This window comes from Biomphalaria glabrata, chromosome 6 (assembly GCF_947242115.1).
Source record: "Biomphalaria glabrata chromosome 6, xgBioGlab47.1, whole genome shotgun sequence".
NCBI lineage: Eukaryota > Metazoa > Mollusca > Gastropoda > Planorbidae > Biomphalaria > Biomphalaria glabrata.
This window is the reverse complement of record NC_074716.1, coordinates 34,022,296-34,047,798: the sequence shown is the minus strand read 5'-3', so window position 1 is coordinate 34,047,798 and position 25,503 is coordinate 34,022,296. Positions and strand designations below refer to the sequence as shown.

General features: G+C 33.7%; 2 protein-coding genes across 13 annotated transcripts in view; one reads left to right on the top strand and one right to left on the bottom strand.

The window, feature by feature from the left end:
* Positions 1–11,549, top strand: part of LOC106066807 (stomatin-like protein 1) — a 29,179-nt gene extending 17,630 nt beyond the window's left edge. Inside the window, exons 1-10 of one of the 9 annotated variants that reach the window (XM_056031765.1) lie at positions 536–686; positions 1,517–1,605; positions 4,377–4,480; positions 4,633–4,699; positions 5,835–5,917; positions 6,046–6,249; positions 7,567–7,622; positions 7,747–7,880; positions 8,754–9,047; positions 9,538–11,549. In XM_056031765.1, coding sequence (XP_055887740.1) covers positions 4,436–4,480; positions 4,633–4,699; positions 5,835–5,917; positions 6,046–6,249; positions 7,567–7,622; positions 7,747–7,880; positions 8,754–9,047; positions 9,538–9,761 — 1,107 coding nt within the window. In that variant the 5' untranslated portion in view covers positions 536–686; positions 1,517–1,605; positions 4,377–4,435 and the 3' untranslated portion in view covers positions 9,762–11,549. Of the gene's footprint in view, positions 1–535; positions 687–1,239; positions 1,606–4,376; positions 4,481–4,632; positions 4,700–5,834; positions 5,918–6,045; positions 6,250–7,566; positions 7,623–7,746; positions 7,881–8,753; positions 9,048–9,537 lie in introns of those variants that run through there. The other 8 variants (XM_056031760.1, XM_013225896.2, XM_056031767.1 and 5 more) reach the window with 8 other exon arrangements.
* Positions 10,692–19,563, bottom strand: LOC106066812 (uncharacterized). Of its 4 annotated transcripts, none has more exons than XM_056031757.1 (8): positions 19,428–19,563; positions 17,414–17,624; positions 16,135–16,278; positions 14,187–14,330; positions 13,328–13,476; positions 11,807–12,863; positions 11,244–11,450; positions 10,692–10,865 (listed from the first exon to the last, which is right to left on the bottom strand). In XM_056031757.1, exons 2-8 carry the CDS (start codon positions 17,556–17,558, stop codon positions 10,720–10,722), a joined length of 1,992 nt encoding a protein of 663 aa, XP_055887732.1. In that variant the 5' UTR covers positions 17,559–17,624; positions 19,428–19,563; the 3' UTR covers positions 10,692–10,719. The 4 variants fall into 4 exon arrangements, with proteins under 4 accessions (XP_055887732.1, XP_055887731.1, XP_055887733.1 ...); XM_056031756.1 differs by lacking the exon at positions 19,428–19,563 and adding an exon at positions 18,819–19,097; XM_056031758.1 differs by lacking the exon at positions 19,428–19,563 and adding an exon at positions 18,819–19,097 and having other exon boundaries at positions 17,414–17,621.
* Positions 19,564–25,503: the final 5,940 nt, after the last annotated feature.

Here is a 25,503-nt window from a genome sequence, read left to right as displayed (position 1 = left end):
GGATGCTGAGCTTACAGGAAACCAGCGCGACTATATATGTAGTGCTGGTCATGGACTCTTGCTCCAGTCTCCTAGCCATGGGTGGTGGCGGGGGAGGTTCACCCGCGATAGAAGAGGCAGTAATGGCTGCATATAACATCCACCGACTAACCAATTATCAAACAAAACAGCCAACCAACCACAGCCATAAACCCTACCATCCATCCAGTCGTTCAACCAACCATTACCAAATCTCCATTCATCCAGCCAACCAACAACAACAAATCATTCATGATCAACCAACCATCCAACCACTACCAACCAACTAAACTAAACAACTAACCAACTTACCAAATGCCGGCCCTGCACCCAACCACAAACAACCAAAGTACCAGCCAACCACAAATCAACCAACCAACCACATCCAACCATTAATAAAAAACAAAACAACCAAACCAACGATAATCAAGATTTAATTTAAGTACACATGCAGTCGAAGCCTTTGGTAAACAAAATGTACCCAAAAATTAAAAATACCACATAGATCTAATCTACATTTTACAAGTTGGCAACACCTCTGTAGATATCAACAAACAAAATGGCAGCGCACAGAACATAAAACTAGATCTAGATCTCATAATTAATATAGATCTCATATAATAGATCTAGATCTAATTCTAATAATTACCACTGTCTAAGACTAAGGCGTAAGGCACTTACATAATTGACATCATTCAAAATATAATTAATAATATAACTTATAAGATCTAAAAGTTCTTTACCAAGTTAAAGTAAAAAGTTCCTTTTTTTTTACAACCATTTTTTTTTTAAATTTCAAATTGTAACAAATTATGAAATTTATTTAGATCTATTTATACATTTATTGGTATTCTGAAATAAATACTTTTAAATAGTATTCAAATTCTGTGAGTGTGAGCTTGTAACGCTGATCTAGATTATAATCTTAATTAGTTAATTATCTAGTCTATAAGTAGAGTATAACTTATTAACTAGTCTAGTCAGTATAGAGTAGAGATAGTAATACTTAGTATAGACATGCATTGATGATTGAGTCTTGAATCTAAAATCTAAATCTCTAGATTAGTAGATAGACTAGCCACTAGATTCTAGATAGTATTAAGTATAATTAGTAGAGTCACTAGATGTAGTGTAGTCGATTCTAGTCTAGTGACAGTCTAGTCAACTCTAGTCTAGTCTTAGACGTCTTAAATTCAAGTTAGATTTAACAATTTAACTCAGTAAATTAGATTAGATCTAGATAGATTCTTGAGACAATTAGTTTTCGCGAGTCACCACTCACAGTAAACTCACACTGGACTCATCACTCTACTCTAGTACTGTTCTAGATCTAGATTCTAGGTCTAGTCCTAGAGTTAGAAACTAGAGACACTTATTGACTTAAAATGGCCTCTCAGTCTCACTCTGTTAAATACACTGCATTACCAAGTAGTGATTTTGATGACTATGGTCAAGCTTTTGATTTCTCATCAATATTTTCCTACAATAAAAACACAAGTTCAAATGGATATCAAAGTCCAAACTTTCGATCTATTTTTACGTATGAAAGGAATAATGGATCATTGGGAAAACAAGGAAAACAAAAAAGTAAGTAAAAAAAGTAAATAATTCTTATGTATAGTATATTATATAAAATATACTATATACATTATATGCTGTCTTTAAAGTCTACAGCTTAAATTTCTTGGCTATAGATCTAGATATTTATTTTAATAATCTTCATTGATAATGATAGTTTGGACTGGGAAGTAGATTATCTTCAACTCGTAAGGATCATCCGAAACATGAACAAAACATTTTATAAACAACTCTGGCAGTTCCAGAAACAATTTCGACAGAGCTTCAACACTTATATTGACATTGGAAATAGCTAAATGCTAAGATCAACTACTGTATGTTAGGCCCCTCTGCTTTGTATCTTTTGCAGATAAGTCTAAACAACATTACAACGGTAATCGACGCTGGTAAATGATGTTGAACAAGAAGTTTTAATACGTAGTGAACAGAACCTTTGAATGTCTATAATATGATTTAATAAAGACCATGCTTGCAAGCTTGGAATCTTTTAACTATGCTGTCTGCCAATCTAACTGTTTTGGAATAACCGAGATAGTCTCTAGATTTAACTTACCCCCTTCTGACCATGAGAGTACTGCTAGCTGTGTCACGAATCAGATTTACTTACACTTGTTCAATTATTTACCATGCATGGATACAATTAAAAATGATTTTTCCTGTCATCAACAAAATTAATTTCTTCATCTGGTTCATCACTTTGATTGCGATCCCTGCTATGAATGTTCTTTGCAAAATAGACCCTTTCTAATGACCGGTTATCCCTCTCTTGTTATAACAGGATTAGGAATTTGTTGCAAAAAGTTATTTGTTTCATAGAAAGGAAAAGTTTTGCTTAAACACTGTGATGTGAATATAAAAAACAAGACTAGGATTAGAGGAATTGTAGCGAAAAGTAAACAGAAGACTTTTGGCAGGCTTAGAGTAAGGTCGGCTTTAGTTTTGAAGTACATATTTAGATAATATTACATTAACCGTTCCCTTCCCTTTTGTTCGACATCATTTATCGATGTTGACTACCTTTATATTGTTGCCTTTTCACCTTTGTTATTTCATCCTTTGAGTGTTACCTCCATTTAATTTAGATTTATCTGCACAATTTCAACCCAATATGTTTATTTAAAGTGGACATATAAAAAAAATATATTTTCGTTTATTTTTAAGCAATATTGAAACTTTTTTTGTGTGCAACTTTCAATAGCACTGCTTGGCGCGTAACTTACTTTTGTAGAAATTATATAAAAACAATCATTGTTTTATTTGGGTCAACATGGAATGAATCCATTATTTTTGTATGTAAAAATGTATAAAAACCAAATGAAATGTAGGTATAACTCTATTATTGTGTATGTTGAAGGTGGAGGTAAAAAAAAGATAATAGAATTCTTGGGTAAGAGAGCGTTGTGACGCCAGAGAGATTAGAAAAAAAAAGAAGTCTGACCAAAAAGCAACATAGAGCTTATGAAATACTTATTGAACTAATATTGAATAAGAATCTGTAAAAAAAAAAAATCATTGATTGTGTATGTAGAATTATTTTCCAAGGGAGGGGGTGTGTGAGAATTATGATATTATATTAGAATTCTCATTCCGGAAGTATGTGTTTGTGTATGGGAGGTAGATAGAAGCAGGCCATTCTAGTTCAAGGTAATATACTCTAATTCATGGACCAAAATTATGTTAGAGAGCATTCAAATTTGGAGTGGGGGAGGTTCAGCCAATATATTATGTGAGTGTTTGATGTGTAGGAAGCACTAAAAAGCATCATAAAATCTCTCAAATATTTTGATAATGAGCTGAAAAGCCAAAGAAAATTCAGAGATTGTATGTAGGACTATTTTCTTAAATGTATGTTGAAGAAAATATCAAATAAAACTCACAGTAACAAAGGGTCAAACAATCTTAATGAAAAATAGTTCCAAGGCAATTAAATTGTTGTTATTCAGTATTTCATCCACCGAGACTATTCAGGACCAAAACAATAGTTTATTAATGTAATACTAAAAGGTGAAAATGCCAAGAGTAAAATGATGTGATAGGAAATAAGGGAATTTCAAAATATCATTCATTCATTACTCCCTGGTGTTTGTTAAATCTTACTGTAACCTATTCCAGGGATTTAATGTTACATTAACATGCACACCATTTCATACATTTTTTACAATTTTAAATTAACCATATATAATATCAAAATACAATGAGAGAAAAATGATGACATTTCAATTAAAATTGTTGAAATATGCACTTTTTAGTGAATCAACACCTTTATGTACCCAGTGCCAGAAAAACATTGTTATACATTGTATATATGGTTGTCAACTTATGGGAAGCAATCAACTAAAGGGATGAACTATTACATAAGTTATAAAATCAACCCACAATATAAGGCAAATAGAGACAACCATCAAACAGGACACATAGTATGAAGTATTTATTTTTAACACATTAAAATGTTAATAAAAATGAACATCTTTGGAAAAGTTCAGGTAAGATTTTGAGCAAAAAAAAAAAACTTTTATAGCTCACAGAAAGAACTAAGGTGCCAAACTATTAATATGTACAATAAATAATTAAACTGTCTAAAATCAATCACAGTTCAATTATATATTAGTGAAATGTAATTGAAGGTTTCTAGTTTAACTTTATGATAAGCAATGTTATGTATTTGATCTGAACCTAAACAGTTGCAATGTGGACCAGATTTTTAAAAGCTGACTTTTTTTTGTTTGTTGTTTATCTTTTTTTTTTTTTTATCATTTAAAAAAAATAACTTTTTTTTTCAGCAAGACAGCTTAACAGTGACAGGCTTGCTAGATTCTGTTTACTTTTTGCATATTTTGTGATGTACATTATGATGTTTCCAGTGCTTATTTGGTTTACTTTAAAGGTAAAAATATCTATAGCGTTTTTATTTTTTAAATAAAGGATTGTTAATTTGAATAGACTATTTTTGTTTTATAATTGTCATTTAAATTGTTACTAAAACTTTTGTGAAAGTTGTATACTTCTCATTCAACACATTTTAATTTTTTTTTCTAGAAAATCCCAGAAAATGAGCGACTTGTTGTATTTAGACTTGGTCATCTTCTAAAATCTAAAGGACCAGGTATTCATAAATAAGTTCTCACTTAGAAAAACATTTATACAAATGTAAAGAAATTTTTTTCTTACCTAGATCATTAGTATGTAATTCTCCATTCACTACCTACACATGCACAGAGGAGGTGAATAAGAGTTCAGCTGTTTATGTGGCCAATGTGCTCCTTCTTCCCTAGTGCCATTATGGAATGAAATGGGTTGCCTGAATCAGCCAGGAAAACCAATGACTAAACAGAGTTTAAGTAATTGATTAACAATATATTAGTGTTTCTCAACTGCTTCAGAAGAAGCAGATAATGCACTGAACAGATTTTTGTCCCCAGAACCATCATTGAGCAAAGCCTGGAATACCAACAAAGCATTTGATAGCTAATCACTCTAAAAAAAAAAAGCAAGAGAATTTGTCATCCCAGAACAATTTCTCTTGATTTTGCTAAATCTCTATAGCAAATCAAGTTGTTGTGATAGAGTAGACATAATGAAGCTCTTCAACATTGAAACAGGTGTGAAACAAGGGTTTATCTTATCTCCATTTCTCTTTCTGCTAGCCATCAACAAACAAACTAGCAAACAAAATCGGGCTGAACAAATGAATCAAATAGCCTTGAGACCAGTGGAGACAACTTGCCGCCCAAAATGATGAACAGCGCTGGAGGATCTTAGTAAGTTAGGAGGCTAGGATCCACTCCTCTGTACTATCACCAGCAACGCTTCAAGACTTGGAAGGTTGAAAAAACTAAACGTGATGGCTGAGAAGGATTCTAGAAATAAAATACATAGATATGTTACCAATAGAGAATTTATTTTCCACAAGGGCATTTGCCCCTTGAAGGAAGTAGTGACCGAATTTTTTATGAGATTTGTGAGACAAAATGAAATATGTCGCTTGATTGAATTTCTTACACATTGTTAATACCAGTGATGTTTTTACTTAAGTAATAGGCTACTTAAATGTGGAGTAATTGCAATGCAAATACAACTGGTTTTGTCCTTTAAAAACCTTCTCTCCCTCCCCTATTTTGTAATCATGTAACATGTTATGCTATAATGCCAAAAATAATAATATATAATATAGCTATACCTGTTCATTAATGTTTTTGCATTTGTGATTTATGTTTGAATGGTTATGGTTGATTTTCTAGGCATTGTCCTGGTGTTTCCTCTCATTGATACATTTCAAAAAGTAAATATTGGATTAAAAGCATTCAGTGTTCCACCTAAGCAGGTTAAGCTTTTGGATTATTTTCAAATGTAGTTTTCTTTTAATTACAGTAGTGATAGTCAGATAATTTCAGTTGCTTTGCTATTTATTTGGATAAAAAAATGTTTAATTAAAAACTTTTTTTTGTTTAGATAATAACTGCAGACAAAAGCATTATTGAAGTTGGAGCAGATATTTATTTTCAAATTGTTGATGCAGAAAAGTCTGTGACCAACATCCAAAATTTAGATCTTTCCATCAGAATTCTTGTGCAGACTGCTCTTTGTAATCTTCTGGTGCAGAAAAAATTGCCAGAGATTGAGGGAGAAAGAATAGCTATTGCTAATGCTGTAATGGTATAGTCATGTTTTGAATGTTTCCATTAGCTCATTAAATATTAATGAAATTAATAAAGTATTTAAATTTCAATTATGCAATCCAATCATATGAATGATATTTGATATAATCAATATTATCTTTGAAAAAAACAACAAAAATTAAATGTTTTTTTTAATGCTTTGTTGCCTTAGAAATATCAATCATTGTTCTATTTTAGAAAATCAGAAAAACTGTTTCAGTCACATCACAGTTTTATTGACATTATTTTTAAGCTTTTTAAGACATGCAGATCAAATAGCAAATATTTATCAGCTAATTGCATCTACAGTTGACTCTTTATAATCTGACATTTATAGAATGGGGGGGATATTAGATTACCAAAGGTTACCTGAGCGTCAAATAATTTAACTGTGTATGTTAAGAGCTTTTTAATTATGATTTTATAAAATATTCTTTTAGACCATCAAGAAAGAAAGAGCTTCCTCAAATTTAGCTTGATCTAATTTTTTTTTCTTTTGGTTTCATCTTTGATCTATTTTCAAAAATCTTTTATTTTTTCCTATTTTTCATAATGTTTAGTGTCATAAATGGTAGATCACCTGATGCCATGAAAATTTGAAGAAATAGCAGTGGGAACCAGAGGCGTAGTGAGCCAAACGTGCACCCAAGGCAATGTAAAAGTAAAATAGGCTGCATGTGGCCACTCCCCTGAGGGTGGTGCCTGGGGCATTCTGACCCATTGCCCCTCCCCCCCCCACTACACCTCTGGTGGAAACTGCATCATGGTCATACCCCTTAATTTCCCTTGACATTTTATTATTATTCTTATTTTTCTCGTCTTCATTACTAGTCATAACAAAACTTCAACACTTAAAAGATGCCAGGTAGTACACTTAGAACATTACACCATTTAACAAAGCTAGAAACACATGAAATGTATGTGCATCTGATGCATGCATTGTTGCAGTATTGAATTACTAAGTGTGTTGGATTGAAAAGTGACAGACTTTTAAGAGTCAACTGTAATTATAAAATCTGCTTTGGAACATCTTAAAATAAAAATTTGTTAGTATCTGTATCAATTTTAACTAAAATGTATTTATAAATGTAAAAGTTGTAGAAAGAAAGAACAAAATATATATTTTTTTAAAACAAAATGACAGATAAAAAAAAGAAGACTTTGTTAATTAATTAATTTTGTTTTATACTTTTTTTTATGAAGGAATTCTTAAGGAAAAGCAAACTATATTTGATTTACAAAAAGTTTTTTCACCCTTTAAAAAAAAAAATCAAAGAACTATATAATTAATTTTTTTTAAATTTATAAATATTAGGTAAGCAGTAACAAGACATGTCAGAACTGGGGTGTCACTATTACAAGAGCCGAACTGTAAGTATGAATAATTGCAATTAGTATATTTAGTTTTAAGTTTTATCGGTTACTTATTGAAAAACTTAGATTTTTTAATGCAAAATGTAGTTAACACATGTTCGGAATAAAAAAAAATCAACAGGTCTCATATTAAAGTTCTTCAAGGACCTCCTACAAAGAAGCCAGCTCAGATGTGCATGCCTCCTGGATTATTTGGTGGCAGTGATGTCCCTTTCAATATTTCTCAGTTAGCTCAACTCATTACAGAAAACCAAGGCAGGATTTGTAAACATTTTTATTTTGCTTATTATTTATATGAATGTTGCATATTCTGTCCAGTAACTATTTCTATTTTACTTTAAACAAAATCAATTTTAATAACATCTTTTACCTGAAAGATTGACTCAAAATGCTTTGAATTTAGCAGTTTTCTTGTGCAATAGGAAGTAATATAATGAAATGAAATATTTAATTTAGACATTTTGTTTTTGCCAGGTTATTTTTATAACATACATTACCTACATATGTTATAGTATCTCACTTTTAGATATTTAAAATGTCCTTTTTAATTTTCTAGCTGGCTACTCTTTAATTTAATGTTTGGTGGCAGGTACACATTTTTAAAGTTATAGGATTACTTGTATTACCCACCGTCTTTGCCCATTGATTTGTTCTCAAGTTTTTTTGGTGTTTTTTTGGCTAGAACATCCTTTTTTTTTTCTTCTTTTGGCAATTCCAATATAACTGCCATATTTGAGTGCTCCCCCAACACACTAGTAGTTGTGCACCAAAGAGTTATTGATATTGAAGTATAATTTATGCTAAAAAAAATTTGTATTTATGTTTTATTTTTTTAATAACTTTTTTTCTGGCTATACCAAAAAATTAAATTAAACTAATTTAAATAATACTTAGTTTTACATATCAGGTTTAGCATTAGGCCAGTTTCTCAACCATTCAAATATATCATGTAACAGCAAGCATGTTCCTTTATTCCTTAATTTATTATGTTTGTCTTATTTGACACATTGGCACTCCCTAACTCTTCCTTAAGTCATTATCTATGTATCTATCCTAAAACTTCTATATAAAAAACTCAAATTTAAAATATTTACAGTTTATTTATCTCTATAAAAACATTATCTACAGGTTCAGATCACACTGAGACCATTGTTAACTTATTACAAACTTTTGTTGGAGGTATAAAACCAGTTGAAGACAAGGCAAAACAATTACATGATTCCATTGTGCACAAGAAAGAACCAACTGAAACTCAACCTATAGAAAGTGTCAACAATGTTGAATTGTTCCCAGCACTTGATGTAGATGGCATATTGTTACTCATTCAAAAAGCTCTGAATGAAAATCTTGTACAAAAAGTCAGTGAAACTTTCCAGTTTGACGTTTCTGGTTCAGGGACATATTATTTGGATTTGAAAAATGGTGAGTACCTATTCCATTAAAAAAAACATCAAATCAAATGAAGACTAAGTTCAGATTGGAGCACAATGTAAACAAGAAAAACATAAAAATACTTCAAGCTCAAGCAAAGCCAGGTAAAACCATAACTAGTTCTATCTAATGGTTGTTATTGGCAGTGACTCCCTATTGAAGATAGCTTTTGTAGTATAGAGCTGGTGAATTAGGGTTTATTCTTAATTTATAAAAGTGTATCCGTAGTAATTAATTTCATTTACTCTTTCCAATAGTTGCCATGTACTGATTAGATCTGGTTGGAAATATTATCTATTACTCAGTAAAAAGTCTTGAGATTTTTAAAGTTTCAATATCAGGGTGTTTCATATGGCATCCAAATGCTCTGACATAGACACAACATTCAACCACTTGACAACATTATAAACAATAATTAATAAATATATAAATCTAACTTAAAATAGTGTTTTATACAACATATTTTTGTGTCCTGTCACAGGTCAAGGTTCTGTTGGTCATGGACCAGATCCCACAGGCCATCCTTCTGCTGTCTTAAGCTTAAGTTTTGCTGATCTACAAGCTATGCTTTTTGGTCAACTCAAACCTTTCCATGCATACATGAGTGGCAGACTTAAAGTTGCTGGGGACACAGCTGCAGCTTTAAAATTGGAAGAACTAGGATTAAGGATACAACATCTTACAAATAAAAATATACCATGTTAAATTTGTATAATATTTTTAGTTGTGATATCTTTAGATTTTATTTTTTTCTCTCAAATCTGTGATAAAATATATTTTCTAGTTGGAATAAGTTCCTGTTTGATAGCAGAGGTGTGCAGCTAAAGCTATTGATTTGTAGGTTTAAATCTTTCATGTCATAGGTACAGAAAGAAATAGTGTCTACCTTTGCTGTTGTTACTGTTTATACAATTGATTCATGCTATTTTTTTATTTCACTTTTTTATTTTTTCTATACATTTTGTAAGCATAATTAGTTTAATACTGGAGGGTTGTTTATTTTTAAGTAGTTTCTTATCAAGCTATTTCATGTAATTGCATTTGTTTTTACAATTCCTCTATTCAACTCATATCTTCATGTAACCTTCTTGGAAAAACCTGGACACAGATCTCAAAAACAGCTCTAAGGATTTTCTTTGAGAAAAGAATTACTAGCTCATTAGCCACCCTGGGAAAACTCTAGTTTGACTTATAATTTTTCAAAGTATAAAAAGAAATTCTAATTTTGCTAGAAACTAGAAAATATTTTTCTTGTTTGGACTAGAATCTATATGTCTTTGGGTATTTCCACATTCATTCAAGAGTTTAATAAATTAATGTTTGGGATTATTTTGGGCACCATATTCTAAATCTATATTAGAGGTCTATCCATGGTTTCATTGTCTATCATTGGAGTATTATAAAGTCTAGTAGATCTATATATTCACTTAACTAGGATTCTTTCTTGGGTTGTAGGTAGAGAGGGATAAATCAGGGGAAACAATTTTTTTATATCTAACATTCATTAGTTATTAAGAGAAAAATAAGTACTCTATAAGTTGTATAAAGGAGGTATTGCTTTTTTTAAAAAGCATTAAAAAAAAAATCTTGTTTATTGTCATGAAATATTGATTGTGATTTAAAACAATAAAAAAATTTCATTTTCCAATTTATTTCTGATAATTCATGTTTCATTTTCTTGTAAATTTTTTTTGGCATCTAGTTTTTTAGTGAGTGGTTCCAATAACAGAATAAAAACACTCAAATAAGCTGCCACACCCACATAGTGCAAGGAAGTATTGAAAGATCCACTCAGTTCCATGATGCTGCCTGTCAAATAAAACAATCATGTCATTATTGTAATTGCTGTCAGGTTGGTGTTAGAGGCATCTCTGTTTCTTTTTGTTATACCTCTCCAACTAACTCTCTTAAGTTTGTAGAATGCCTGAATAAATAAAAGTGTATGTTCTAAGCTTGGGTAGAATAATTTGCTTGTATGCATGAGTAAAATACAAAACAGGTTGCTTTTTTTATATGGGGGGGGGGGCAATACTAACAATACATGTATCTAGAGTTGACATAAAGCATGTGGTCTAGGGTAAAATACTTTGTTTATCTACAGTTATAATCAAGTCTTAATTGAATACATATCTGAAAATTAATCTTATGCTGAATATAGGAATAAAAGTCATTGATCGTGACACTTACTTAACAATGGATGGTGCACAGCCATAGTAAGTGTTGATACCATTGTTTGGAAGCCCAGTGCTTGAACATAGCGTTCTTTTCCCATAAACTGAAGACAAATCAAAGTTCCTAAACTCTGCCTCAATCCACCAAACAGTCCTATGATAACTGCTAGCACCATCAAGGACTCAAAAGATGTGTAGAAATGTGTAAAGTGACAAGTTGTGCCTAGGAGCAAATGATATTAGGAAAAGAAGAAACCTGTTATATGGACATTGTATATATTACATGAAAAAAACATTGAAATAAATGTTTCTATGTATCTTTGATGGAGAGTTCTGTGTTTGTATTATCTCAATATTTTGTGTTCACTCGACTGGTCATGCTTATCAGGCCAACAATGCTTGTACACTTCCAATTTGTGAAAGTAAATCTTAAAACTTAGCACTACTTTACATTTGTTAACTACGTTGAAATTTAAACTTTTAAAAAGCTGCAACTTTATCAGACTTCTTTATGATTAAAGATTATATATCAAGTTGCATAAAAAACATTTTTTTTAAAGTTCATAATAAGAATCTTACCAATTATGGCTTGAGCTATGGCAACAATCTGTGTGGTCGTCAATATATGTAGGTCAGTGAAAGCTCCTATTGCTAATCTACTAATGAAGTCAACGCCACCACTTATAATTAACATTAGAGCTATATCGTCTTGAGCAAGTCCAGCTTTAGCTCCTATGGTAGGGAAGTAAGTCGACAAATAGAGAACAAGGACGGCTGTAATATTGTAGAGTAGAAGAGCTCTGAGCGACCAGGATTGAAACAGATGAATGTTGAAGGCATCGTGGAGCCACATCAGAAATCTCATCAAACAACTTTTGTTGCGCATGTCCGTAGACCCTTGGTCTGAAAGACAGGGGTTTTCTTGCAGAGTACATATTTCAAAGCCGACCAAAACATCACTTACTGGAGTGCTTATAATACTCCAGGTACTGGCAATGTTCAGTCTATCAGGCTGAAAGTATTTGTAATGACTGTCGTAAGAATTTAATCTTTCTCGAACTGATGTCATGTTGCTGTTTGACCGACTGAAACTTGTAGCGTCGTGATGGAAACATTTCCCATTGATTTCAATGGAAATGGAACGGGAAGGTCTGGAGTTTTTTCGCCAAATATCAAGATTTAAATGTTCAGACTCAGCGTCACACTCATTATGGGTTAGAATATTACCAGAGTCGTTGAACTTAGAGAAAGATTCCTGTCCTTGTGGTTTCAACAAAATTTCTTCTGGTGATTTTACGTTTGTTTGATTGGCTCTGTTGACATCATGGTTTGTGGTTTGAGCAGCATGATTCTTATCAACAATTGATGTCTGTTTATGCTTAAGATTCATGTCCTGATCGGAGTTCGTGTCTAACAAGGCATCAGTATTTGTACCTCCATCCTGAATGTCATCAGTGTTTCCCTCTAGCTCCTTCTGAAGTTCTGCTTGGTTTTCCACGTTAGGTCTACCATCCATTCCTTCATCTGATTTAACAATGTGAGTGTATCTGCTAGTGGGTCGTAACAGTATGGACATACAAATGTTGTTCATTTCCAGAGCACCGAGAAGAAGAAATGCTCCTCTTTTACCGTAGACCTGAAAGAAGTGAGTACCAGTTCATACCAGCTATTTCATGTATTGGCCTACATAATTTCAAATTTTAGAGTAACAGTATTAACTTAGGGTATTCCTATTTTATATAAGACTCTAACATTTAAAAGCAAAATGGCATTCGAAAAAAAAAGATAATGAAGTGGTTAAGAGGATGGAGACAGTTGTTAACTCACTACCTTTCCTATCTTAGACGCCAGCGTAACGTGAAGTCAAGTGAACTTCTTTTTGTGATCCCTCAAAAGTTCCATTGCACTTAGGAAACCATTGAACCACAAAGAGGAAACTTAAGTTTAAACTTTATCTCAAAAAAATGAGTTATGTGGATGCCTTGTGTTCGCAAGAATACTAAGAAAAACACTAAACTATTAGAACAACACATTTCATTCTTTGTATCTCTCTTTGTATTTCTCCCCCCGAGGTGCCCCAATTTAAACACGTGTTTTTACCTCAATGAAATACGTTGCTGCAGGTGGCGCTCCCATCGAACCAAGAGCTAGCCCACTACATGCCACAGCTGTAGCAAAAGATTTTCTCTTGTCAAAATACTGACTTATCATTGCGATTGATGCTACTGCTGTTGTACCAGTAGACACACCTGAAAGGTGAACACATTCTCACTTTCTTGTTGTTACTAAATCTAATTCAATCACATTTGTTAAAAAACAATTTGTGCATGTTAGAGACCAGTAGAGTTTGTCATTTCCATATTTGTCTTTGTGTACATTTTAGATTCAGTCATGGAAGATATATCTACACTCTATACTCTATCATGGAAGATATATCTACACTCTATACTCACTCTATCATGGAAGATATATCTACACTCTATACTCTATCATGGAAGATATATCTACACTCTATACTCTATCATGGAAGGTAACCCTATGTCATGATATCGAATGTCAAAATGCAGGGGCTCTAAAAAAAAAGGTTAAAGCCCCCCAAATCTCCAGTTACACCACTGGTTCCAGTTGAATGTAACATACTAGATATCACGGGCTTCAAACTTTGATAGTGGGATTGTTTATTGGAAGTTAAAAAAAATATGAAAGGAGAGTATATTCTATCCTAAATAGACAATATATAGACTTTTCTGGGAACAAATCAACGGGCGTAGTCAGTGTGTATTGCTAGTAATTATGTAAATAATTAAATTAAGGCATATATAGGCTGCTGACTATGGTGGTGTTTAAGTTTCAGAGTCATTATTTCTGTTACGTAAAAAAACAAACTTTATTCCCTTTCAAATTCAGATTAGACCTTAATTCCAAAGATTATACAATAATTGAACTAAAGATACATTACCTTTCAATGCCATAAAAACTAGAAAACATGCAATATTGGGCGATGCACCTATAGCTATTGTACACACACTTCCAAGTATTGACCCAATGATGCACGTAACTCTCTCCCCTGTCTTAGGTACAAGTAAGGCAGTGACTAGCATGGCTACAGAACATAAAAAAAAAAGTATGTCAAAAAAAAATGTCTAAAGAAAAGAACTCCACTCTTACAACTATATCTCTCAAGAATATAGAAGTAATTTCTCTTTTTCTTTATCAAACTAAATAATTAATTATCAATAGTTAATTGACTAAGTGGTATTTTAAAAAATCGATTCATGTTTTGTTAGGGCCAATAAATAATTATTTAAGGTTACAACTTTATCAGAGAATGTATGTGGGAGAAATAAAGTACAAAATTATTTAAGGCGACGAAACCAGACATATTTAACCATATCTGTGAATAGTGAAGGATTTATTTACTAGTTTAATAAACAGTAATTAATGGACTAATTGCTTTTTTTTTTTTATTGATTCATGCATTGTCTACGCCATTGCAAAGTGTCAACTTGATCCGAGAATGGGTTTGACAGAAATAACGTCTTCAAACTTTTTACTAAACAGATAGACAGAATGAGTTGATATAAGCTTTGTAAAAAAAAAACAGGGACACCCTCAAAGCTTCTCTGAATGCGTTCAGCATAGACCCAGGCACCTGGGAGACAGAGGCACATGACAGAGCATCATGGCGTCGCGCTGTGAAAACTGGCGCACAGGTTGCTGAGGAAAAAAGAACAACGCTGGCAGAAAAAAAACGCCAGAAAAGAAAAGCAATACAAACGACACTAGCTCCAGCTGGAATAACCTGCCCAGTGTGCGGCCGAACATTCCGGGCTCACATAGGTCTCACCAGCCACATGAGGAGGCATAAAACCCCAGCGCAAAGCCCTTAGCCCCCTGGATGACAAAGTGATCATCATCGAACCACGATGGACGAACTATATATTTATATATATATAAAACAACAGATCTATTAGCATGCTCAAATGTTTCTGCCTGTATTCTGGAAATGACAATTTTCCGTTAGTCCTAGTTAAAAAAATATATAATAGCCTAATATTTACAATAACACTCATCTTTAATCTATCATTCCGATGGGAATTTGAGCATTCCATATGGATCTAAGTAGGTACTAAGTTTTAGTTTTATATAATTTATTTTTATTTATTGTATTGTGTATCCCGCGGCCTTTATGAGTGGCCTCTAGCTGTCTCGTTCTAAAGACGCATGCAAACAGGTGCTCTCTTCTATGTCTGCTATGGCAAGTAAGCGCCTAATCTGGTCTTTAAAGCGTTTTCGTGGGACACCTCTGTTACGTCGACCACCTTTTAGCTCACCCAAAAAAAGACTGCTTTTGGCATACGTTCGTCCCCCATAAGGGATACGTGCCCTGCCCAGCGTAACAGTCGGACCATAAGAAGTCCCTCTATACTGTCCATACCGGCGTTCGCAAGGACATCGCTGTTTGAAGTGCGGTCTTGCCGCCGTATATGATGGCGCGCAAGAATCTTTTGTGAAAGCGTTCAAGTAGCCTTAGTTGCTTTCTGTATAATACTCCTGTCTTATTTGAGACCAAAAGAAAGTCCGCTGCAGAGGACAGACGCAGACGGCGAAAAAAAAAATCTCAATCGATCACCGGCGGACAATGGTTATGCTTACCTGGAGTGTGGCATAATATGTAGGTCACAGCTTGGTCTGCGTTCCTCGTTAATCTTCGGATTCGAAGACAAGCTTTTTATTATTTTATAACTCTAGAGTTACTTTTCACAATCACAAGCGGTGAAGGGCACGGCCCATCAAATATCTAAATAGTTCTAGACAAATCTTTAAGCCTTTTTTGAACTTTCCATCCAGCCATGAAAAGTTGCTAATAGTAGGGTTCGTAAAAACAAAAACAACAAAACATTTACATGATAAACTGAAGCTGACAAGTTGTAGGGTAAATCCCAAAGATGCTTTCGTGAGAGAAACTTGAAAATCTTCCACAAAACTTAGAAACGTCATGTTGATTGTGCGTCCAAAAGAAGAGCCTAAGGTCATCATGACAAAATTAGCTGTTAGTCAAAAGAAGGAAAAAAAAAATCAATAGAACTATGAATGCTTACATTAAAAATATTTAAAATTGAAATATTTATAAATTCTTAGGGTCTGTAACTTCAGTAACAAAGAATCAAATAAAACAAACTTTATTTAAAACAAGCCGACGCACATTGTAAATACATTATGTTGTGCCATGTAAGAATAGAAAAAAATTGAATCACATAAATATGTATTAGTTCTAACTATTATATGAAAAGAATCATATGTAGTTTATTGTTTTCTTATTTTTTTTTTGTTACAATGTAGGCCTACCATTTATATTTATAATGTAATAATTTAGTATCGAAATAAAATATTAGACTGCATAATTTTGGAGTACATCTGGATTAAATCTAAGTCAGACAGTCAAATCTAAGTCAGTCAGATCTAAGTCATAATTTATTGTAATTCATTGATATCGTTATTATCTTACTAAACTAAACTTTATGATCCGTGTAGGGCCCTCATAGATGGCATATATTTTAATAGTATGATTAAAGCTGCAAAGTGTCTCACAGGAATAATAATAATATAAAATACAATACCCAAAACAAAAAATACAAAAACAATTAGGCCTACATTTTTTTTGGGCAGGGGAGGGGTGCAAAAAATTGTTAAAATACATGTCAATCAGTGTAAATATAAAAGTGTACTAAATCAACCTCTTAGACAAATCAAACTCCTGTATTAAATGCAGTAAATAATGAGTAAAGATACTCAAACATTTTAATACTAAAGCTTGTTTTTGAGTCCGAAGATTAATGAGAAAGAAGTGCAGTATTTCAGTCCAAGATGCGAGCGTCAAATCCAGAGCAGACTTAACTATTATCCGCCTGTAGTTGATTTAGATTCTCTCTTTGTCGTCTGTCTGCAGGAATGGATTTTTTTTGGTCTCAAACGTGTATCTTGTTCTTCCAAAATCTACTGTCATATTTTGCTCTATTTTATTTTCGCTCTTGCAAATAAATACTAGCGATGTAGTTTGTTTCTATTAAGATAGCACCAAGAAAATCGTTGCAGCGTTTTCGAAATAATAAATTAATATATATATTTATATATATACTCATGAATTGCTCGTGTAAGTGTATAGGATAAACGTGAATAACTTACCGAAACAAATGATCCACGAGTGGACACTGTCCAATACTAAAACATCAGCACCATGTTGAGTAGTTTTTGTTTTGTGGTGAGCATCTGTCAATAAATCTGTCTCCACGTCGTGACGGTGTGTCTTCTGTTGATCGAGCTTGGTCATTCTCTTTGGCCTTACGTTCTATCATATAACTTCGTTTCTTGTCATAGTTCTTGTGGGTCTGATCTACTACAAAGGTTTATAGATACAATATAAAATGTATAAACAATGCTGTGATAATGTATATATAATCTTAGCGCGCATAATCCAATCACATTTTACAAATTGTTTGATTAATTTAATTAATAGTTAATGAAGACATTTTTTAACTAAAAAATAACTGTTGTTTTAAGTTGTGTCCTTTTGCTTACTTTTTGAAAAGATAATCTAAAATCTTAAAAACGAATGTAGTTTTAATATAACATTTGTATTTCAAAACATTCATATGGGAAATCATGTTTGAAGTGCATAATAATAGAAAAACCAAATAACTTTTTAAATGCATAAAAAAAAATTGTACGAATTGGATTCAAACTCGGGGGCTCAAGCCTCCTTAAGCCAACACACTAACCACTGTGTCAGCAAGGGCTTATGAAAATAGAAGGTTTATTGTTATTTTCAAACTTTAAGCGACGACCAAATTCTCTACACAAAGTAAAAGATTCAACGTATACCACTTTATCTGTCAAGTATAATTTCTTTTTCTTGTTTGATATAAACAAAATTATTACTACCAATAGTTAATTAAATAATTTTCTTTTTAATGATTCTTGTTATATCAGGTACAAGAAATATTTGCGCAAAATTTCAACTTGTTCCGAGTTTGGGTGTGGAAGAAATAACGTGTACAAACTTTTTACCAGACGGATTGACAGAGTGAGTGGATATAAGCTTTGTAATAAAGATTAGCTTTGCAGTATACCTACTGATGGAATAAAGTGCACATAAGTGCAGTAAACTACAGGTTTCAGTAGCCTACATTATTAAGTACATTTAAACAAAATATTTTAATTAATTTTAATAAAAGTTATTAAATTAATTAATAAAAATTTATATAGAGCATAAAAATCCTAATTTTACCATTAATAACTATAATTCAATATAGTCAAAATAAAAAAATATTAAAATGACAGCAAAATAGTGAGTAAAACGAAGATATGTTTGGAAATGTGAGACTCAGTCTCACCCTAAGTACCGATATGGACTATCATTTGAAAGTTATGTATTAGAAACGATTAGAAATGATTTTAAGAAGAAAAATGACATAAGATCTATAAGACTAGATTTAAAGTTATTCGGAATTAGCCTAATGCTGCACATCTATTTACTCATCAACATACCCTTACCTACAAAATAGACAACTAGCAGAACATTTATCCTTACCTTTCTACAAGTAATGCTACAGTAACTTTGTGGCATTTCAAATAGTGACTATGTTAGTCACTAAAACAATTTCTTCACATTGCATCATTAAGAACATTTAACAATCCTAACACATGGCTTTGAATTTGTAATGTTATGATCACATTTCTTTGGCTTCTTTTTATTGTGCTGTGTTCTAAAATCTAAACTTTCTGGTATCAGATATTTAGCCTACACTAAAGTAGGCCAACCAAGATTATGTCAGTTTACCCAACTTAAAAAAACAAACCTGTAGTTTTTTTTTTCATTAATTAATCTCATGAAAAGTAAAGGTGTCAATAGGGTTATGTTTCTATGACCAAAAGGTGTATTTTTATCTAGATACTGTTTAGCACTACAAGTGTTGTTATGATTCTTAATCTTTGCTTACTAGTATTATGAAATATTGACTGTTCTTTCATCTTAAATATTGATTTATGATCAGAATTTTATTAACCTTTTTTTTATTACAAATCAACCGTAATTAGCTTTTTAGTTTACAGTTAGAGTGCAAACGTTTAATTAAGCCCCAAAAAGTACACGAGTTTGGGCTTTGATTAAATCCAGGCTTTCACAATTCAAAGTACCAACCTTTTTCTTTTCATGGCTTCACCACACCTAGAATCTAGGACTACGTAATCTTAGACCTAATTATTTATCAGATTAACTCGGTAGTGCTCTAAATACATTTCTTATTGCTCTTTTTTAACACCAAGTGTCGATGTTTACAATCTTATCACTATGAAGTTGAAAGATGTGTGACTCAAGAATACTTCACAACATCATCATGTTTGACTCTTGACTTATTGCTAGCCTAAATAATGTATAAGTTCTGTAACCAATTTTTTTTTGTTTGGAAGTCCACGAAATAATGTTAGAATGTGTGTTTGTACTTTACTGTCTGTGACCAGGGGCGGACTGACTATATGGGCATTTGGGCAAATGCCCGGTGGGCCGGTACTCAAATTGGCCGGTAGTGCCACCTAAAGGGCCTCATGAATGCCACTAGGACATGCATTAAATTGTTAAAAGTTTTATAATATTCTCATATATAAGGGGCTATATGAGTTTCATGTTAATAACATCTTTTACAGACTACAGTGTAATACTAAATGAATCTAACACATTTTCAAAAAATAATGTAAAAGCCTACATCCGTAGACAATGCTATTAGTAGACTTCATCTTTTTAGGCTCTACAAACATAGCGATTAGAAAGCAATATAAGTGCTCTTTGTATGTTGATGACTTTGTCATTCTTACTTATGGGAAAAACATGAACACCTTAGAAAGGAAATTACAGTTATGTTTAAACAAAATTCAGGGTTGGGCAAACTATAATGGTTTCAAATTCTCAGACTCCAAAACAGTTAGTATGCATTTTTGTAATCTAAGGGGACTGCACCCAGACCCTGAACTATTTATACACAAAAAGAAGATCCTTGTCGTGAAAACTACAAAATTTTTAGGCCTCACCTTAGATTCCAAATTTAATTTTCTCCCCCACATTAAGGAACTTAAGAAGAAATGCCAAAAGTCATTAAACATACTAAGAGTACTCAGCCATACGGACTGGGGAGCTGACAGAGATAACTTGCTGCTGCTCTATCGGAGTCTAATTCGATCCAAGCTAGACTACGGATCCATAATATATGGAGCAGCAAGGAAGTCGTACCTAAAAATACTGGAACCAATACAAAAAGCTGCCCTGCGTCTCTGTCTCGGCGCGTTTCGTACATCACCTATCCCAAGTCTCCATGTGGAGGCTGGAGAACTCCCCATGGATATAAGAATGAAAAAGCTTGCAATGCAGTATATAGTCAAGCTAAAATCCAACCCCACGAACCCTGCTTTTGACTCCATATTTAACCCCACAGAGGTAGAATTATACAATCGAAGGCCTAACGTCATACAGCCGTTGGGCCTTCGAATGAGAGAACCCATCCAAAATTTAACCCCACCCATTGACCAAATCTCTAAAATAGAAACCCCTCAGAATCCTCCTTGGCTAATGAATAAACCCAAATTAAATTTATCCCTCCTTAATTTCAAAAAAAGAAAATACAGACCCAAGCATACTACAAGTCCACTTTAGGGAACTGCAGGAGAGCTACGGAGATTGTGGCACCATCTACACAGACGGATCCAAAATGGAGGGAAAGGTCGCGTGTGCCTGCTCCTTTCGGAACAAAACAATCTCCCGTAGACTCCCCGATGGCTGCTCCATCTTTACGGCCGAATTGCACGCAATATTGCTTGCACTTATGGCCGTAAAAGCATCAGAAAGGAGTAAATTTATAATCTGCTCCGACTCCAAATCTGCATTGCAAGCTTTGGGGCGGATGAAGACTGACATCCCATTGGTACATAAGAGCCTGAAGCTGTTGGACCAAATAACAGCCGACCGTAGGGATGTCACCTTCATCTGGGTCCCCTCCCATGTTGGCATTGAGGGAAACGAAGCCGCAGACAGAGAAGCAAAGAGAGCCCTAAATCATGCGGTGTCAGGAACCCAAATTCCCTACTCGGACCTGAGACAAAGTATTGCCTCTGCCACCTATCGAGAGTGGCAGAACCGATGGGAGGCTGAGACTCACAGTAAACTCAGGCAGATTGTGGCGGATGTCAGGTGGCGGCCCACATCTAAGGGTCTGACAAGGCGGGGTAGCACAACCATGTCCAGACTTAGGATTGGCCACACCTACATCACGCACTCTTTTGTACTGAAGAGAGAGGAGCCCCCACTTTGCGAGTACTGTGACTCTCGCCTCACCGTGGAACATATCCTCGTTGATTTCCCCTGATACCAGGATGTCAGGGCGAAATATTTTAGAGCCACTAATCTAAAAACACTATTTAATAATGTCGACCCTGGGAAGGTACTGGGCTTTATTCGGGAAGTGGGGCTATCTACGAAGATGTGATTTCTGAATTTGTGAACATGCACTATTTACATTAGATTTTTACCAAATATTTAAATTTTTACTACCTTTACTATTTTAACTGTGAATAGACCTTGATTTTAATTATATGACTGTATAGAATCTGGCCCTTGTTGTTTAGAGAGAGAGTAGTCCTTAAGGGACTGCAGGCACGACATGGCCTAAATTGTGCCGATGTGCCTCAAATCAAAAACAAAACAAACAAGCAATATAAGAGCTATATGTCTTTTAAAGATATAGAGCATGCATACTGTTATCGATGCATTATTTTGAGTCCCATCATATGATATACAATTTATGGGCCGTACTGTATAGAAATGTCTGGGCCGATTTGGACATCCAGTCCGCCCCTGTCTGCGACAATATATTCATGTAGAACAGGATGGCTATTTGGTATGAGATTCGGTCAAGATCAAGATCCTTATTATCTGGTGTATATTAACAATTAAACAACATCCTCTCTCTCTCTCTCTCTTTCTGAACTTCCAATAAACGGTCCTCATTTCAACGCTACCACTAACATATACATACTAACATAACCCTGATTTATAGAATTTTTTAGACTGAATTGGAACGTCCGTTCACTCTCTTTTTCCTTCTCTCTTTCTTTCTCTCTCCTTATTTCTCTCTCCCCATCTTTCTCTATCACTGTCTCTAGAACCTCCTTTTTAGCGGCTTCCGAAAGGGGAAAAGACGCTATTAGTTTTGTGTGGAATGTCTGTCCGTCCCGTTTAGATCTCGTAAACTAGAAAGGATATTGAAAATCCGACATCATGATATTTTAGACCTTTCAGAGTTCTGATGCTACTTTTTTCTTTTCTGAACGTGAAAAATTTAATTTTTAAAATCAACTATGCAAGCAGTTTTTTTCATAAAAATACACCATCTTTAGTACAACTAATCACTAATAGGCCTAATAGGCGTTATCATCAACAACAAGCTTTCATGGGAAGACCACCTTGGAACTCTGACAAAGAAAACAGCCCAGCGACTCTTTTTTCTATACAAACTCAACAGTTTTAAATTAAACAAGAAGATCCTTGAGACATTTTACGGCGCGACTGTACAAAATCTGCTAACATACGGAATAAGTTGTTGGCAAGGCAACGCCTCATCTAAACTGTTGCAACGTCTAGAAAACATCATTAAAAAAGCATCAAAAATTACACTCACAACATTACCACATTTAAAGGAACTTTTTGAACAAACGTGCCTAAGAAAAATCGAAAAAATCTTGGAAGACAACGGCCACCCGCTCCATCAGAACTACGCCAGGTCGTCGCGAAGTGGGCGACTGCTGTCAATCAAAACAAGAACGGAGCGGTACAAAACTCGTTCGTACCTCACTCGGTCAGACTCTATCACCGCCACTCATTGATCAGGGAACATGAAATGCACCAAGATACCTGTGTGTAGTCGCTGAATGAACTCTTTATATTGTCTGTTGTATTTATGTGTATTTTTCTGTTGTGTTGTCTTTATTGTATGAGAAATGAGTCCTTGTAATCACAAATTTCCGTAAGGATCAATAAAGAGGTCTTAGTCTTAGTCTTAGTCTTAGTAACAAACACAGGAAGCTATTTAGTAAGGGAGATGACCATTTACCATATTTTTAACTTATTTATGCAAACGGTTTTAGATTTTTTTTGTCAAAAAATATTTTGTTTTACAAATCTATTGCTAAATTATGTAAGTTCTGTTATACTGAGTACTATATTTTTACAAAAAAAAAAAAATGGTTACTATTTTTCAAAGAGAAAAAATCTATTTAATATAAGTGGAACATATTTTTAGCGGCCCCCGAAAGGGGAAAAGAAGCTATTAGTTTTGTGCGAAATGTCTGTCAGTCTGTCCGTCTGACCGTCTGTCCCGTTTAGATCTCGTAAACTAGAAAAGATATTGAAAATCCGACATCACAATATTTTAGACCATTCAAAGTTCTGATGCAATAGCTACTTTTTTTTTCTTAAAGCGAAAAATCTAATTTTTTAAATCAGTTATGCAAGCAGTTTTTTTAAAGAGAAAAAGCTAATTAGTATGCATTATAAGTTAAACCTAATTTAAGTTGAAAAGTAATCTTATACATTTTATTTTTCTGAACATTTTTTTTTATTACGGAAATTTTTTTTTTATATATTTTTTTTGAGGATTCGAATATGAGATTGAGCATTTTCAAAACAATTAGATCAAATATAAGACATCAGTTAGGCCAGAGGAGGCGCGGTGGCTGAGTGGTAAAGCGCTTGGCTTCTGAACCCGGGGTCCCGGGTTCGAATCCTGGTGAAGACTGGGATTTTCAACTTTGGAATCTTTGGGCGCCTCTGAGACCACTCAGCTCTAATGGATACCTGACATTAGTTGGGGAAAAGGATAGGCGGTTGGTCGTTGTGCTGGCTACATGACACCCTCGCTAACCGTAGGCCACAAAAACAGATGAACTTTACATCATCTGCCCTATAGACCACAAGGTCTTAAAGGGGAACTAGTTAGGCCAGTTTCACATCTAACTTTACATTCACTTACACCTATGCTTTGATCTGCGGGACCGTTGGGGCACTACACAAGATCTGTTAACCTTCTTTCTCCATTCTTATCTCTCATTTGTCTTTGATATAATTTTATTTGGATGTTCTTTCTGAAAATATTGAAGCCTGCCTGGGTGGACCTCTTCGGGGGCCGATTTTGAGTTTGTGTTTCCACACAAACTGTCTTTTGTAACCTTGTTATCTATAAGACACTTAACTAAGTTACGGAATGTAGTTAACTATAAGGATTCCTACCCATCACCAAACAGTCAGACTCCACAAATAGTCAGTAAGGCAATCATTATATGAAATCAGTTAGGCCAGGTTCACATCTAACTTCACTTTCACCTATACCTTGGTCTGCTGGACCGTTGGGGGACCACACAAGATCTGTCAACCTTCTTTCTCCATCCTACTCTGTCATTAGCCTTTCATAGAATTTCATTCTGATATTCTTTCTGAAAATATTGAAACCTGCCTGTGTGGACCACTTCGGGGGCCGATTTTGAGTTGGTGTTTCCACACAAACTGTCTTTGTAACCTGCGCATCGTTATGTTCTCTAAAATAGACTTTTTGATTGAATGTTTACTTTAGCAAAGGGATGGGCATTTTTTTTTTCTATCAATTGCCGCATTTTAAACAATTTGGAAAAGGGGGACCATATATATATATATATATATACTTAGAAAAACAGGATAGCCAACTGTACACAATGTCTTAAAATTCACATTTATACTTTATTATACATTTACATTTCTTTTTTAAAACTCCCAGTTGAGAATTACAACAAGAGTTAGCGACTTCTAAAACTATTTTTATGAATATTGTTTTAAATTTTGTCATAGTCTTTTTACATTTCAACATATCACTACAAATGTACACGAACAGTTGTACTTAATGTAAAGTATCTAACTGTTTACACTTTTGCATAATGTTTCGGAGCGTGGAACTAACTTACTAGTTGTTATCCTAGTGACTGCTGTCAAATTGCAGTCAGTCAGCATCGACCTGTTCTTACACTGTTTATTTCCAAACAAAATAATACTTGTTCACAGATGTACATGATACCAAATGATGTGAAAGCACCAAAGTTTTTTTTTAATTTTGGAAATACAGCTTCTGGCTACAATAAAACCCTGTGGAAGAACTTACTGGAACCTCTTTTTCAGGTCATAATTTGCTTGATGGTATGTCCTCTGG

Coding starts and splice junctions, on each gene's coding strand:
- LOC106066812 (XM_056031757.1), bottom strand. CDS start 17,558: ATGACCAAGCTCGATCAACAGAAGACACACCGTCACGACGTGGAGACA. Junction 14,331..16,134: donor TGTCAGCTTCAGTTTATCAT/GTAAATGTTTTG, acceptor TATGTTCTGTAG/CCATGCTAGTCACTGCCTTA. Junction 11,451..11,806: donor CATAGCTCAAGCCATAATTG/GTAAGATTCTTA, acceptor ATTTGCTCCTAG/GCACAACTTGTCACTTTACA.